The sequence below is a fragment of the Ahaetulla prasina genome, chromosome 8, assembly GCF_028640845.1.
Source record: "Ahaetulla prasina isolate Xishuangbanna chromosome 8, ASM2864084v1, whole genome shotgun sequence".
NCBI classification, from domain to species: Eukaryota; Metazoa; Chordata; class Lepidosauria; order Squamata; family Colubridae; genus Ahaetulla; species Ahaetulla prasina.
This window is the reverse complement of record NC_080546.1, coordinates 80,961,511-80,978,756: the sequence shown is the minus strand read 5'-3', so window position 1 is coordinate 80,978,756 and position 17,246 is coordinate 80,961,511. Positions and strand designations below refer to the sequence as shown.

The 17,246-nt window shown below is 39.7% G+C and overlaps 1 protein-coding gene across 1 annotated transcript in view; it reads left to right on the top strand.

Moving 5' to 3' along the window:
- The window catches only part of NFXL1 (nuclear transcription factor, X-box binding like 1), a 92,591-nt gene that overhangs the window by 37,023 nt on the left and 38,322 nt on the right, over positions 1-17,246 (top strand). Inside the window, exons 14-15 of the mRNA XM_058192978.1 lie at positions 1,901-1,992; positions 7,952-7,973. Coding sequence (XP_058048961.1) covers positions 1,901-1,992; positions 7,952-7,973 — 114 coding nt within the window. The remainder of the gene's footprint in view (positions 1-1,900; positions 1,993-7,951; positions 7,974-17,246) is intronic.

Sequence of the window (17,246 nt, the reverse complement as noted above, 5' to 3'; positions counted from 1 at the left end):
TATTCCTCCGTGTTCGGGAGCAGATAAGAAGGCCCCGGCTGCTGTGAGAGCGGGCAAGACACAACACTTTCCCTTCGGGAGTGGTTACCGAGCAGTCCCGACTTTACACCATTCCAACTTGTTTAATTCTACCATTATTCCTGTACAATGGCAATCAATCAATTTATAATCTTCCCCTTCCCCCCCCCCATTTTCCCCCTCCCCCCCCCCAAGACTTCCCAGAACAGAATACAGGGTATTGTAACTAACAAACATAATCTAAAATATAACATAAAACATTCCATTTCACACCATCACACTATCAATTCCCTTCTTTCTTAAACTCTAATACATAGCAATTCCTAACTTCACTCAAAAACTAATTGATATTTTTTAATCTGATACTTATTTTGAATATAATCGATCCACTTTCTCCATTCCAAAATATATTTTTCTTGTGTACAGTCTTTCAAGTAGGCAGAAATTTTTGCCATTTCTGCTAAATTTGATACTTTACTAATCCATTCTCCAATTGTAGGTAAGTCTTCTTTCTTCCAATATTGTGCAATCAATAGTCTTGCAGCAGTTATTAAATTCAAAATCAGTTTTGTCTCTATAACAGTGCAATCTGGAATTATTCCTAATAAAAAGAACTGTGGAACAAACTTGATCTTCTTTTTCAAAATATTCTGCATAATCCACCATATTTTATTAAGACGATGTGCTTTCCCTTCATAGTAAACTATTATACCAGTTGGGATGTCCCATCTGTACTCAATCTGACGTTTTTTTAAGTTCGTTCACCAAAAAAGCAAACTCCTTCCTACCTCTCAACATTTTGGGGGGAATTTCCTTTAGTATTAAAATATATTGGCCAGCCGCTTGAATCTTGTCTCCTTTAAAAGAAGCTTGTAAAATCTCATTTCTCACTGTTCTAGTAGTAAAATAAATGACAATGTCTCTCGGAAGATTTCTTTGTCTTGCTATCCAGGAATTCACATGATAAATTTTGTCAATATGAAAAGCCACATCTACTGGCCGAACTGCCAAAATCTCCGCAAAGGCCTCAGAAAAAATTTGCTTCAAATTCTCTTGTCTATTCTCTTTCAGGCCACGTATTCTTAGAGCAAATTCCATAGCTCTATATTGTACCAAAACAATTTCATCATCAGCTTTATCCATTTTACTTTGAACTACCTCAATCTTATTTTCCAATTTTAAATTAACTTTCTTTATTTCTTCTACTTCCTGCTCCAGTAAAATCACATTTGATGCCAGACCCTGTACTGCTGACACCAAACCTTCCTTGACTTCTTTATTTCCAATTTGAATTTCTAACATCTGTTTTTTCATCTCTGACATTTCTTCTGTAATTAATTTAAACTTATCTTCTATCTGAGAAGTTTGCAAATTCATAGCATCATTAAGAGATTCTTTCATAAAATCTTTCAAATTATCCTGAAGTGCTTCCAAATTTAGTGATTTTGTATCTGCTGTATGTGCTGGAGAGACTCCCGGTGTTGATGTTCCTGGGGTTTTTGTTACAGTTGTCTTTAATTGTTTTGCTGCCATCTCTTAAAATTTCTCTTTAACTTAATGTTACGTATAAATCTTCTAAGTCTTATGAATCGTGAGACTTTGATGGATGTTGTAAATTACCCAAGCATCGGATAATGACTTATTTTGAAATAGTTTGAAATGGAGAACTCGATGGGTGGGTGGGACGGAAATGAAAACCTACCTTAAGTTATTGAAGGAGCCTGGATGGGTCCAGATGGAATTGGCGCCAGGACTTATAGAATGACGCACTTGTGATTAATCATCACAGCCTGCTTTGAACTTAACTTGTGTATTAATTTCAGTTAAATCAGTAAAGCCGAGCTTTGTTGGACTTAACCTGTCGATTTCTTTTTTCTTATAGCATCAGCCCGCAGGCCCCTGGGAACAGCCCACCACACCTGCTTTTATTCAGACAGCATTGCCTTGCCCTCCATGCGAAGTCCCTATACCAACGTGAGTTCCTTTAATTTTTTTTTGCTTTCCTACTTTCAGTACATGCCTTAGAAATGCATAATACAGGCAGTCCTTGACTTACAGCAATTCGTTTAGTGACTGTTCAAAGTTACAACAGCACCGGAAGCTGACACGCTTTTTGTTCTCTTTTTGTGACCTTCTGACAAGCAAAGTCAACGGGGACGCCAAATTCACTTAGCAACCATGTTACTTACTGAACACCTGCGGCGCTTCCCTCAACAACTATGGCAAGATAGGTCGTAAAATGGAGCAAAACCCACGTAACAAATGCCTCAGTTAGCAACATAAATTTTGGGCTCAGTTGTGGTTGTAAGTTTGTATTGCAACTTATTTGTGTTTTAATTAAATGGGACACTATGAAGGCCCAATTGATTTGGATAAAGTATATAAATTCTAGTTTTCTTTTACCAAGAGCACCTCCATTTTTCCCAATTTTAGTTTCAGCTTACTCAACCAGCAACTACCTTTGTGTGCAAAAGCAGGATCTTTAAATTGGCAAGGGAATAATCTCTGTCCTTTAGACTTCCTTGGTTAAACTGCAGCCTGAAGGAAAGGAAGACCCACAAGCATCATAGAACCAGTTTGGTCTGGCTAGGAGACCATGAGTTCTAGTTTGTCCTTAGGCATGAAAGGGGAGGCTCGGTGGCTCAGCTGTTAAGATGCTGGGCTTGTTGTCTGGAAAGCCGGCAGTCCACGTTTGAGTCCCGAGCTCCATGCAATGGGGTGAGTTCCCATCTTCACCCTAGCTCCTGCCAGTCTAGCAGTTCAAAAGCATGCAAATGCAAGTAGATAAATGGGTACCACTTTAGTGGGAAGGCAATAGTGGTCCATGACATCATGTTGGCCACGTGATCGCAGAAAGGTCTTCAGACAGCTCTGCCTCCATGCCCTTGAAATGGAGAGGAACGCTGCCTCCTAGACTTGGCGATGATTAGCAGAGTAAAATCCACTGTCAGGGTTCCAAGGAACACCCCCAACGAAATAAAGCTCTGAGGCTTGAGGTTCCTCAAAGTTCCAATTTATTAAAGATGTCATGTTGGCACAGTTGGGAAAACCCGGAACTGAAAGCTTCCAGGTTTTCCACACCCAGTTGACAGTTCACAGCCCTGCCCCACACCCACAAGTTCATCACATTGTCCAATCAACTCTTCACACTCAATTGGATACAGTCTTCAGGCAGTCTACATCAGACGCAGGCAAAAGTCCTTGAATACGGAATGTTGTTATGACTAACTTTCTACCGCTCCAACAACAACCCCCTCCCAACTTCCCCAGCTAAAATATGTGGCAGTTAAGCAAAAAGAAAATTGCCATCCAAAACTGACATCCACAGGGTCTCCTTTACCTTTTTTAAAAAACTTAGGCATGAAAGCTGACTGGATGACTTTGAGCCAGTTACTCACTCTCAGCCCAACTCACCTCACAGGGTGGTGGTTGTGAGAAAAATAGGACAAAGAAATTTTATGTTTGTCTACAAAGACAAACAAGTTGGCCCATCCGAGGGATCACTCCAAAGAGTTGCCAAAGAAGCAATTCAGATGAACAAAATGGAATCACATTTAAATAAATTGAACTGGTTTATTTTTTTCTTTGCAGGCAATGCTTTGGAAAACACGAGGTAAGTCATTATAGCTGTCATTATTTGAAATAAAACTGAGCCGTGCATAACTTGGTTTTAATTAGAGTCTCCGAATTAAGCTTTAGCGTTTAATTGGTTTGACATGAAGTTTATTTGCAGCCGAAATGTTTTGCTTTTTGTTTGAAACCCACAGTTGACATTTCCATCAGCAGAATAATGCAAAATTGTTCTAACTATCAGGAAATTTCTCCTTAGTTCTAGGTTGTTTCTCTCCTTGATTAGTTTCCACCCATTGCTTCTTGCTCTACCCTCAGGTGCTTTGGAGAATAGTTTGACTCCCTCTTCTTTGTGGCAACCCTGAGATATTGGAACATTGCTATCATGTCTCCCCTAGTCCTTCTTTTCATTAAACTAGGCATACCGAGTTCCTGCAACCGTTCTTCATATGTTTTAGCCTCCAGTCCCCCAATCATTTTTGTTGCTCTTTGAGAGCTCTCCAGTTGACTGATAGAAATAATATGTCTTAAGCTCAATATTATGTAAGAGGTCCTGAAGTCATTCTGGACGGAAGATGGTGAGTAATTCATCGCTTGAATTACTAGCGATGAATTACCTTAATGCTTAATTAGCAAGCATTAAGTTAGCTTTTTTAATGTGCCTTTATTATTTTTTTTAATGTTATCTTTCTTGGAAACAATTAAATGGCTTGTCAGCTGACACTGCTGGCATGATATATTTTGAGGCTTTTTCGAGAGCATCTGCAAATGATATTTTGAAAACGGATTTCAAATGTTGCATAGGCAAATATGGTAACCAAAGTAGCATTTATAATAATAATAATAATATCAGAGTTGGAAGGGACCTTGGAGGTCTTCTAGTCCAACCCCCTGCCTAGGCAGGAAACCCTACACCATTTCAGACAAATGGCTATCCAGCATTTTCTTAAAAATTTCCAGTGTTGGAGCATTTACAACTTCTGCAGGCAAGTTGTTCCACTGATTAATTGTTCTAACTATCAGGAAATTTCTCCTTAGTTCTAGGTTGCTTCTCTCCTTGATTAGTTTCCACCCATTGCTTCTTGTTCTACCCTCAGGTGCTTTGGAGAATAGCTTGACTCCCTCTTCTTTGTGGCAACCCCTGAGATATTGGAACATTGCTATCATGTCTCCCCTAGTCCTTCTTTTCATTAAACTAGGCATACCGAGTTTCTGCAACCGTTCTTCATATGTTTTAGCCTCCAGTCCCCTAATCATTTTTGTTGCTCTTTGAGAGCTCTCCAGTTGACTGATAGAAATAATATGTCTTAAGCTCAATATTATGTAAGAGGTCCTGAAGTCATTCTGGACGGAAGATGGTGAGTAATTCATCGCTTGAATTACTAGCGATGAATTACCTTAATGCTTAAGGTAATATGAATTAAGGTAATTCATGTTACCTTAAGCATTAGGTAATATGAATTAAGGTAATTCATGTTACCTTAAGCATTAGGTAATATGAATTAAGGTAATTCATGTTACCTTAAGCATTAGGTAATATGAATTAAGGTAATTCATGTTACCTTAAGCATTAGGTAATATGAATTAAGGTAATTCATGTTACCTTAAGCATTAGGTAATATGAATTAAGGTAATTCATGTTACCTTAAGCATTAGGTAATATGAATTAAGGTAATTCATGTTACCTTAAGCATTAGGTAATATGAATTAAGGTAATTCATGTTACCTTAAGCATTAGGTAATATGAATTAAGGTAATTCATGTTACCTTAAGCATTAGGTAATATGAATTAAGGTAATTCATGTTACCTTAAGCATTAGGTAATATGAATGAAACCAGCATACACGTTGTGTTGAATTACCATTTTCTAAAACAGAAAAACTCAACTGAGTATATCGATTTTGAAAACGGATTTCAAATGTTGCATAGGCAAATATGGTAACCAAAGTAGCATTTATAATAATAATAATATCAGAGTTGGAAGGGACCTTGGAGGTCTTCTAGTCCAACCCCTGCCTAGGCAGGAAACCCTACACCATTTCAGACAAATGGCTATCCAGCATTTTCTTAAAATTTCCAGTGTTGGAGCATTTACAACTTCTGCAGGCAAGTTGTTCCACTGATTAATTGTTCTAACTATCAGGAAATTTCTCCTTAGTTCTAGGTTGCTTCTCTCCGGTGAGCGGAGCGGTGCTCGCATGTCGCTTTCACCGCTCGGCTGACTGGGACCGTGGGAGGGCTGCCGGCTGTGGCGCCCGCTGAGCCGAGCCGCCGCCGCCTGGAAGAGGAGGAGGTGACCTTCACGCTGGAGAGAGTGGGATGGTGGGGTTGAGGCGGCAAGAGGAGCGAGCGTGGAGGAAGAGGAGGAGCCTCTTGCACGCCTCAACCCCCACAGCCGGCAGCTCCGCTTCCTCCCTAGGGCACACAGGCGCACACACACACACACACACACAAAAGGCCTTTCCACGCCCCTCTTGCACGCCTCAACCCCCACAGCCGGCAGCTCCGCTTCCTCCCACCTTCCTCCTTCCTCCTCCTTCCTTCCTTCCTTCATTCCTTCTCGAATTTTGGCCACAATTAATCTACTCTACAGATATTCCTCATTTAGCTAGGACAATTAGGACAGGCAAGCGGTCACTAAGTGGAACTGTGACCCTGTTTATGACCTTACTTCAGCTTTTCTTTGCTTTACTGACTTACAAAGGTCGTAAATGTGAGGAATAGTAAATTTTTCATTATTGCCATAACTCTGAACAGTTGGTGAATGAAACATCATCAGACGACCATAACCAGTGCTCTCAAAGTCTGCTATTAGAAAGACTGTCTGATTTGATTATGAACAGTTCATAATATAAGAATGATTACAATTTAGGTGTCATGCACAACTGTGGTACATAATGTGTAAGTTTTCATACCATGATGGATTTTAGATAATGATGTGCCATGAAGATTCACTGTGGTTACTATTTAATGTAATTTTGAAAATAGCGTTCCAGTCCTTTATGAAAAGGACTTTATGTAAACCGCCCTGAGTCCTTCGGGAGAAGGGCGGTATAAAAATTTAAATAATAAATAAAATAATAAATGAAATGAGTCCCAAAATTCACGATGGTCTTGGGCATTGCTACTTTTCTCTTTTCTACCTTTTAAAATGCTTTTCATCTTACTCACTTAGGCTTAGGTTTGAAGTATTCTTTACTCATTCTTCTCAGTGTTGTTCTGGAGTTGGGCAGCTTAGAATTTGGATAAGTAAATAGGTAATCTATGGAGTGTTCCATATTTTGAAAACGGATTTCAAATGTTGCATAGGCAAATATGGTAACCAAAGTAGCATTTATAATATAATAATAATATCAGAGTTGGAAGGGACCTTGGAGGTCTTCTAGTCCAACCCCCTGCCTAGGCAGGAAACCCTATACCATTTCAGACAAATGGGTATCCAACATTTTCTTAAAAATTTCCAGTGTTGGAGCATTTACAACTTCTGCAGGCAAGTTGTTCCACTGATTAATTGTTCTAAAGCATTTGTAAGCGGTAAGGTCCTTATTTGATTAATACATAAAAGGAATACAACTAAAGGGAACATTAGGACAGGGACGGTAGGCACGCTGGTGCTCTTATGCACGCCCATACAGACCTCTTAGGAATGGGGTGAGGTCAATACTAGATAGTCTTTGGTTAAGGCTTTGGGGATTTTGGGAAGAGACCACAGAGTCAGGTAGCACATTCCAGGCATTAACAACTCTGTTACTGAAGTCACATTTTCTGCAATCTAGATTGGAGGTTCACTTTAAGTTTGAATCTATTGTGTTCTCGTGTATTGTTGTGGTTGAAGCTGAAGTAGTCATTGATAGGAAGTACATTGTAGCAGATAATTTTATGAGCTATGCTCAGGTCATACCAAAGGCGGCGTAGTTCTAAATTTTCTAAAGCTGGGAATCCTCCTTCCCCCTTTTGCACTTTTATTGTTTTTCGTTCAAATAAATATTCATGTTATTTTACTTGGCTCTATCTTTATTTTTTACATTGACCAGTAGCTGCCTCATTTCCCACCCTCGGCTTATACTCGAGTCAATAGTTTTTCCCAGTTTTTGTGGTAAAATTAGGTGCCTCGGCTTATATTCGGATCGGCTTATACTCGAGTATATACGGTATATTGGCCAAGTGCGATTGGACACACAAGGAATTTGTTTTGGTGCATACGCTCTCCGTGTACATAAAAGAAATTTTATGTTTGTCTACAAAGACAAACAAGTTGGCCCATCTGAGGGATCACTCCAAAGAGTTGCCAAAGAAGCAATTCAGATGAACAAAATGGAATCACATTTAAATAAATTGAACTTGTTTATTTTTTTCTTTGCAGGCAATGCTTTGGAAAACACGAGGTAAGTCATTATAGCTGTCATTATTTGAAATAAAACTGAGCCGTGCATAACTTGGTTTTAATTAGAGTCTCCGAATTAAGCTTTAGCGTTTAATTGGTTTGACATGAAGTTTATTTGCAGCCGAAATGTTTTGCTTTTTGTTTGAAACCCACAGTTGACATTTCCATCAGCAGAATAATGCAAAATTGTTCTAAAGCATTTGTAAGCGGTAAGGTCCTTATTTGATTAAACAACCGTTTGACATATTTCAAACAATGGGACACTTTAGTGAAATAACCTTTTGTTAATGCTTAATTAGCAAGCATTAAGTTAGCTTTTTTAATGTGCCTTTATTATTTTTTTTAAGGTTATCTTTCTTGGAAACAATTAAATGGCTTGTCAGCTGACACTGCTGGCATGATATATTTTGAGGCTTTTTCGAGAGCATCTGCAAATGATATTTTGAAAACGGATTTCAAATGTTGCATAGGCAAATATGGTAACCAAAGTAGCATTTATAATAATAATAATAATAATATCAGAGTTGGAAGGGACCTTGGAGGTCTTCTAGTCCAACCCCCTGCCTAGGCAGGAAACCCTACACCATTTCAGACAAATGGCTATCCAGCATTTTCTTAAAAATTTCCAGTGTTGGAGCATTTACAACTTCTGCAGGCAAGTTGTTCCACTTATTGATTGTTCTAACTGTCAGGAAATTTCTCCTTAGTTCTAGGTTGCTTCTCTCCTTGATTAGTTTCCATCCATTGCTTCTTTTTCTACCCTCAGGTGCTTTGGAGAATAGCTTGACTCCCTCTTCTTTGTGGCAACCCTTGAGATATTGGAACACTGCTATCATGTCTCCCCTAGTCCTTCTTTTCATTAAACTAGGCATACCGAGTTCCTGCAACTGTTCTTCATATGTTTTAGCCTCCAGTCCCCTAATCATTTTTGTTGCTCTTTGAGAGCTCTCCAGTTGACTGATAGAAATAATATGTCTTAAGCTCAATATTATGTAAGAGGTCCTGAAGTCATTCTGGACGGAAGATGGTGAGTAATTCATCGCTTGAATTACTAGCGATGAATTACCTTAATGCTTAAGGTAATATGAATTAAGGTAATTCATGTTACCTTAAGCATTAGGTAATATGAATGGAAACCAGCATACACGTTGTGTTGAATTACCATTTTCTAAAACAGAAAAAACTCAACTGAGTATATCGATTTTGCGCACAGAAAACAAGTGAGGTTCTTAGAATAAATTTAAATAACAAGGATATTTCATCATTAAAATGGCTTGAGATTTGTAAAGGGTGAATTGATCTCTTACAATTTCATCTGAGCAACTAAAGGTAACTTTGACAAATAAAAGTTTGGAAGGAAGTTCAATTTTACTATAAATATCTAAAAATGCAAGGTGTTGGTTTTTTTTGAGAGAACGCAGAAGGACTAGAATTTATAAATATGATTTATGTCTCAGTTGACATAGTAAACAGAATAAATAAATTGCTGCCAAATATATTACATCCTTCTAAGTTGAACAATGCCATTTGTTCCTCTGTCCTCTGGGACATTAGTTTCCTTTCCCTGTTAAACTTCTTAAAGAGGTTTAAAAATTGTTTCCTAAACCCAGATGAGTTTCCACAGGCATTTTCCTTCCTTCCTTCCTTCTTTCTTCCTTTCTTCCTTCCTTCCTTTTTCCTTCCTTTCTTCCTTCCTTCTTCCTTCCATCTTTCCTTCCTTCCTTTCTTCTTTCCTTCCTTCTTCCTTCCTCCTTCCCTCCTCCCTTCCTTTCCTTCCTTCCTTCCTTCTCGAATTTTGGCCACAATTAATCTACTCTACAGATATTCCTCATTTAGCTAGGACAATTAGGACAGGCAAGCGGTCACTAAGTGGAACTGTGACCCTGTTTATGACCTTACTTCAGCTTTTCTTTGCTTTACTGACTTACAAAGGTCGTAAATGTGAGGAATAGTAAATTTTTCATTATTGCCATAACTCTGAACAGTTGGTGAATGAAACATCATCAGACGACCATAACCAGTGCTCTCAAAGTCTGCTATTAGAAAGAGTGTCTGATTTGATTATGAACAGTTCATAATATAAGAATGATTACAATTTAGGTGTCATGCACAACTGTGGTACATAATGTGTAAGTTTTCATACCATGATGGATTTTATATAATGATGTGCCATGAAAATTCACTGTGGTTACTATTTAATGTAATTTTGAAAATAGCATTCCAGTCCTTTATGAAATTAGTCCCAAAATTCACTATGGTCTTGGGCATTGCTACTTTTCTCTTTTCTACCTTTTAAAATGCTTTTCATCTTACTCACTTAGGCTTAGGTTTGAAGTATTCTTTACTTATTCTTCTCAGTGTTGTTCTGGAGTTGGGCAGCTTAGAATTTGGATAAGTAAATAGGTAATCTATGGAGTGTTCCATATTTTGAAATGAATACTTAGAACTGCCAGTATAACGGATTGGCAGCTTTGAAGAACCTTATTTTAAAAGTAGGATTTGTACACTGGAAGACCGATAAGCAATCTTGGGTCATTACAGAGAAGTCTTTTGAGTTGCAAGATTTTCCCCCTCCCAAATAAATAGATATGGTAGAAAACGTTTGTTTTTCAAACGTACATGAGTTTTGTCTTCTATTGACTTCCTGGTTGTGTTGCTTAATACCCTTATCTGTCTCTCCTCCTAACATTGAAACCTATTCTTGATAGCAATAATGCTCCTCATTGTCTTCACAGTCTTCTGATTTCTGAACTTCTTCCTTTAGTTTTGTTCTAGAATAGAATAGAATAGAATAGAATAGAATAGAATAGAATAGAATAGAATAGAATAGAATAGAATAGAATAGAATAGAATAGAATAGAATAGACTTTTTATTGGCCAAGTGTGATTGGACACACAAGGAATTGGTCTTGGTGCATATGCTCTCAGTGTACATAAAAGAAAAGATACGTTCATCAAGGTACAACATTTACAGCACAAATGATGGTCAATATATCAATATAACTCACAAGGATTGCCAGCAACAAGTTATAGTCATATAGTCATAAGTAGAAAGAGATTGGTGATGGGAACTATGAGACGATTAATAGTAGTGCAGATTCAGTAAATAGTCTGACAGTGTTGATGGAATTATTTGTTTAGCATAGTGACGGCCTTCGGGGAAAAACTGTTCTTGTGTCTAGTTGTTCTGGTGTGCAGTGCTCTATAACGTCGTTTTGAGGGTAGGAGTTGAAACAGTTTATGTCCAGGGTCTGTAAATATTTTCACGGCCCTCTTCTTGATTCGTGCAGTATACAGGTCCTCAGTGGAAGGCAGGTTGGTAGCAATTATTTTTTCTGCAGTTCTAATTATCCTCTGAAGTCTGTGTTTTTCTTGTTGGGTTGCAGAATCGAACCAGACAGTTATAGAGGTGCAAATGACAGACTCAATCATTCCTCTGTAGAACTGAATACTTAGAACTGCCAGTGTAACGGACTGGCAGCTTTGAAGAACCTGATTTTAAAAGTAGGATTTGTACACTGGAAGACCGATAAGCAATCCTGGGTCATTACAGAGAAGTCTTTTGAGTTGCAAGATTTTCCTCCTCCCAAATAAATAGATATGGTAGAAAACGTTTGTTTTTCAAACGTACATGAGTTTTGTCTTCTATTGACTTCCTGGTTGTGTTGCTTAATACCCTTATCTGTCTCTCCTCCTAACATTGAAACCTATTCTTGATAGCAATAATGCTCCTCATTGTCTTCACAGTCTTCTGATTTCTGAACTTCTTCCTTTAGTTTTGTTCTAGAATAGAATAGAATAGAATAGAATAGAATAGAATAGAATAGAATAGAATAGAATAGAATAGAATAGAATAGAATAGAATAGAATTTATTGGCCAAGTGTGATTGGACACACAAGGAATTTGTCTTGGTGCATATGCTCTCAGTGTACATAAAAGAAAAGATACGTTCATCAAGGTACAACATTTACAACACAATTGATGGTCAATATATCAATATAAATCATAAGGATTGCCAGCAACAAGTTATAGTCATACAGTCATAAGTGGAAAGAGATTGGTGATGGGAACTATGAGACGATTAATAGTAGTGCAGATTCAGTACATAGTCTGACAGTGTTGATGGAATTATTTGTTTAGCAGAGTGATGGCCTTCGGGAAAAAACTGTTCTTGTGTCTAGTTGTTCTGGTGTGCAGTGCTCTATAGCGTCGTTTTGAGGGTAGGAGTTGAAACAGTTTATGTCCAGGATGCAAGGGGTCTGTAAATATTTTCACGGCCCTCTTCTTGATTCGTGCAGTATACAGGTCCTCAATGGAAGGCAGGTTGGTAGCAATTATTTTTTCTGCAGTTCTAATTATCCTCTGAAGTCTGTGTTGTTCTTGTTGGGTTGCAGAACCGAACCAGACAGTTATAGAGGTGCAAATGACAGACTCAATAATTCCTCTGTAGAACTGAATCAGCAGCTCCTTGGGCAGTTTGAGCTTACTGAGTTGGCGCAGAAAGAACATTCTTTGTTGTCCTTTTTTAATGATGTTTTTGATGTTAGCTGTCCATTTTAGATCTTGCGATATGATAGAACCTAGAAATTTGAAGGTTTCTACTGTTGATACTGTGTTGTCAAGTATTGTGAGAGGTGGAAGTATGGAAGGGTTTCTCCTAAAGTCTACCACCATTTCTACGGTTTTGAGTGTGTTCAGTTCCAGATTGTTTTGGTTGCACCACAAGGCTAGTCGTTCGACCTCTCATCTATATGCGGATTCGTCATTGTCTCGAATGAGACCAATCACTGTTGTGTCATCTGCGAACTTCAGTAGCTTAACAGATGGATCATTGGAGATGCAGTCATTGGTATACAGAGAGAAGAGAAGTGGGGAGAGCACACAGCCTTGGGGGGCCCCTGTGCTAATTGTACAGGTATTTGATGTGATCTTGCTTAGCTTCACCTGCTGCTTCCTGTTTGTTAGGAAGCTTGTGATCCACTTACAAGTCTGTTCCGGTACCTGTAGCTGGTTTAGCTTAGTTAGAAGAATGTCTGGAATGATGGTATTGAATGCTGAACTAAAGTCTACAAAAAGGACCCTTGCATAGGTCTTTGGAGACTCAAGATGTTGTAGGATGTAGTGCAGAGCCATATTAACAGCATCATCTGTTGATCTATTTGCTCGGTATGCAAATTGCAAGGGTCTAACAGCGGATCCGTGATGGTTTTCAGGTAGGAAAGCACTAGCCTTTCAAAGGTTTTCATGACTACAGATGTTAAAGCAACTGGTCTGTAGTCATTCAGTTCCTTGATGGTGGGCTTCTTTGGCACTGGGATGATGGTAGAGCGTTTGAAGCAAGAAGGAACATAACACATCTCTAGTGATTTATTGAAAATATGGGTGAAGATGGGGGCCAATTGGTCAGCACAGACTTTTAAGCAAGAAGGAGTTATCTTGTCTGGGCCTGGAGCTTTTCCTGGCTTTTGTCTGTGAAATAGGTCCTGCACTTCCTTTTCTGTGATCACTAGGGTTGTGAACCCAATGAAATGGGGTCAGTTGTACAGGCTTGGCTGTTGTTGGTGTGTCTGAGATGGGGTTGTGGAGATAGGTGGCTGTAGTTTCCTTTCAAACCTGCAGTAAAACTCATTCAGGTCATCTGCCAGTTGTTGATTACCTTCAGCCTGGGAAGGAGGTTTGCCATAGCCGGTGATATTTTTAAGAGTTTTCCACATGTTTGCTGGTTCATTTGCTGAAAACTGATTCTTTAGCTTTTCAGAGTAGCTTCTTTTTGCTGCTCTGATCTCCCTTGTTAGTGCATTTCTGGCCTGATTGTACAGCATTTTATCACCTTTTCTGTAGGCTTCCTCTTTGGAATGTCGTAGCTGCTTAAGTTTAGGTGTAAACCAAGGTTTGTTGTTACTGTATATTCGCAAGTTCCTTGTAGGTACACATAGGTCTTCACAGAAGCTGACATATGATGTTACAGTATCTGTGAGTTCATCCAGGTCTGCAGAGGTATCTTTAAAAATATTCCAATCAGTGCAGTCAAAGCATGCCTGTAGCTTTAATTTTGATCCCTCTGTCCAGGTCTTCACTGATTTAATTATTGGTTTTGTGGCTTTAAGTCTTTGCCTGTAAGCAGATACAAGGTGAATCATGCAATGATCAGAGTGTCCTACAGCTGCACGTGGTAAAGACCGATAAGCATCTTTTAGTGTTGTGTAGCAATGGTCTAGAGTATTCTTGCCTCTGGTGGGACAATTGACATGCTGAAAGTATTTTGGTAGCTCTAGAGCATAGAACATAGAATAGCAGGGTAGGAAGGGATCTTGGAGATCTTCTAGTCCAGTGGTAGTCAACCTGGTCCCTACCGCCCACTAGTGGGCGTTCCAGCTTTCATGATGGGCGGTAGGGGTTTTGTTGGATAATGAAGCACTTTCCTTTTTTTAAAAGTTAATTAACTTTTTAAAAAAACATAGCATTATTTAAAAACATTTTCATTAGGTTTTCATAAAATTCCCCGTGACAATTTAAATTTCTGAAAATATACTATTTGTATCACCTGTGCATAAGTTTAGTTCACATTACGTAAGCGAAACTAAATGGCGCTAAAGTGCGACCGCAAACAAAAGAGCCTCGTCCCAGAATAGCTCGCGCATCTCCCATCTCCCCTCCACACCATCCAGCTGTAACAGACAAGCAGAGCTGGTAGCTGGCGCCCCCCCCCCCTCCAAACCCAATCCACGATGCGCGAGAGGCATGCGCAGACGACGATACACGGCGCATTCCTGTGGAACCGTGTTGCTGTTGGTCTGCAACAATTATTTGTCGCCCTAGGTTCCCTGTTAATGTTGTCCTGGGTTCCCGCAGGAACGGGTCTCAACCCTCGTTGAGACAATTTAGGGGGTCCTCGCAAGGACGAAAGCAGCCGAATAAAAGACACCACACCAGGAGTTCTTCAAAATGAGATAGCACGAAGAAAGGGTTGTAAAAGGAGATGTTGTAAAAAGATCCCCCTTAGATCGCAACAGTCTCTTTTATTATGCAGTTTTAGCAGGGAGGGGGGAACTACAGCAATGAGGGAATTAACATATAGAAACTTAGCTATACCAATCAGCAAGCGTTTAGAGTATACGTATTAGCAAAATACCACGTGTTTTTCAGGAAATCATGCGTTTTACCTGAATAGAAACTCAACTTAAGGAATGTAAAACTAGCTCAGGGAAAGGTAGGGGCCCAAATCAGGGAGAGCAAAACTATGCATCTAACTCAGGGGAGGTTAGGCGGAATAGAAACCTAATTCAGGGAAAGACTATTAATCATGTCTGTCATGTAGCACTGAAAAAGGTCAAATCAAGTTCTCCCGGCTGTGAGGCCTAAGAAAACCTGAACCAATGATATATCCATATGTCCTCTGTTTTTATTTTTTAAGATGGGTAATATTCTTCTAAAGCTATGACATCCCCAGTGGATCCCCCCTCCGGGAGACCCCGCAGGGAGTCAGTACACTTTTCCAAAGGAATGGTTCCCGATTCAGAGTCTTCATCAGCCTCAGAGGCTAATTCTAAAAGAGGTTGTTTATATTCATTTTCAACAGTGTTCTTTAGCAAGAGGACATCATCTCCAATACTGTTTAGTCGTTGTTTCAAAAATGCTAGAACTCTCCCCATAACACAGAGGTCAGGGAATTTTGGAGGGCAACCATAGATTGCTCAATGCGTTTGAGATCAGCATCTATTTCAATACTGAGCCTGCGGATGTTTTTGTCAGCCACAACCATTCCTGCGATTCCAGTTGCAGCACCAGTGGCTCCTAGGCCCAGGAGAAGGGCCAAAGTCATAGTAGTAACCACCTCCCGTTTGGTTCGTGGAAGGTATTGGGGTGTTTCTATGCGAGAAAAGAACTCATTATTGGAAAAAACAGACATTTTAGGGAGAAGATAAACCTGAATGCAAAAAGCGTGTTTTGTGTGTAAAATGTCTCCACTGACACATGCAGTAGCACCCGTAGAGCAGGCCCAAATAGAGCCATTGGAAGGAATAAAAAACTGACCATTTAAACGTTTGGAAAGATCTGCAGTTGATAGAGTAGTGTGTATTATAGTCCACCCTCCAGTGTCAAGTCCTAGTCTTTCTTTGGACAAGTATATTGTGCAGGAAGTATAGGCATCCGAGGAGGCATTAATACAATAGTGAGAAAAGTTAGAGGGTACATACCCAAGGCAACAACCTTGACCTTCAATTGAGGATACCGTTATAGAAGAGTTAGACCACCTACAACCGGTATCTGAGGTGCTATTGGTAAAAGGTAGGGCGGAACCTATGGCCTCATAAAAAGGGGGTTGAGAAGACAGACACAGCCAACATCTACTATCATTGTTAGGAAAAGTACGGGCTGCCACAAGGGCATCATGCGCAGAGGAGACCAAGGACACCAATGGATTGTTGCTTTTAATCAAGGGCTGTAAAAAGGGCGAGTTGACTTGTTTGTTTGGGCCCACAGGTGGGGATGTTTCTAAGGACATGGTAAGACGAATTATGAATATATTTCCTGGATGTCTGTAATCGGAATTATCTCTCGACCTTCCCCCCCATCTTTTCCCTTTAAGCCATTCAGTAATCGGAAGATTCCTTCCATGAGATGTAAAAGTAACAGTCATAGGATTGAGGCGAACGCCGCAGCAGGCCCAATTGGAGCAGGAATTCCAAGGCAAATTGTTATCAGGGCCTAGTACAGCTTTGATATAGTCAGTAGTATAGGGAGCAGTCCACCAAATCTTTCCGGTTGACACACATTGCCAGGACTTGCAATACCAATCAGAGATGGTCCCACATTCATCTAGGTGGGAGAGATCAGTAAGATGTCCTGGGCAGATATACAGGCCTGGACCAATTGACCAGACGTCCCGAGGGGAAGGATTACATTTTGTTTTATGTTTAAATCCATGGGCGCCGACCAGCATTTCAGCAAAGTCAAAGTAGAGTGCAGGAAACCAAGGCCACAGAGTTCGATTAGAGATGGAATGAAGGACGCTTCCTTGGAAGTCCAAAATAGTCCAAGTATAATTTGCGGGACGATGCAGGTTCTGCTGTGCTCCGGATAAGGAGCGCTGCAAACGAAGAGCTGCAGGGGTAGAAACGTGGGAAGAGGGCAAGAAGCGAGATACGCCAGGGGAAAAATGAGTAGCAGAGAGAAGGGAAATTTTTAGGAAGAGAGGAAGAGGCATTAGAGACAGAAGAGGCAAGAGAGATCAGGGATAGGATCAGGAGGATCTTCATCTTTCTTTTTTGG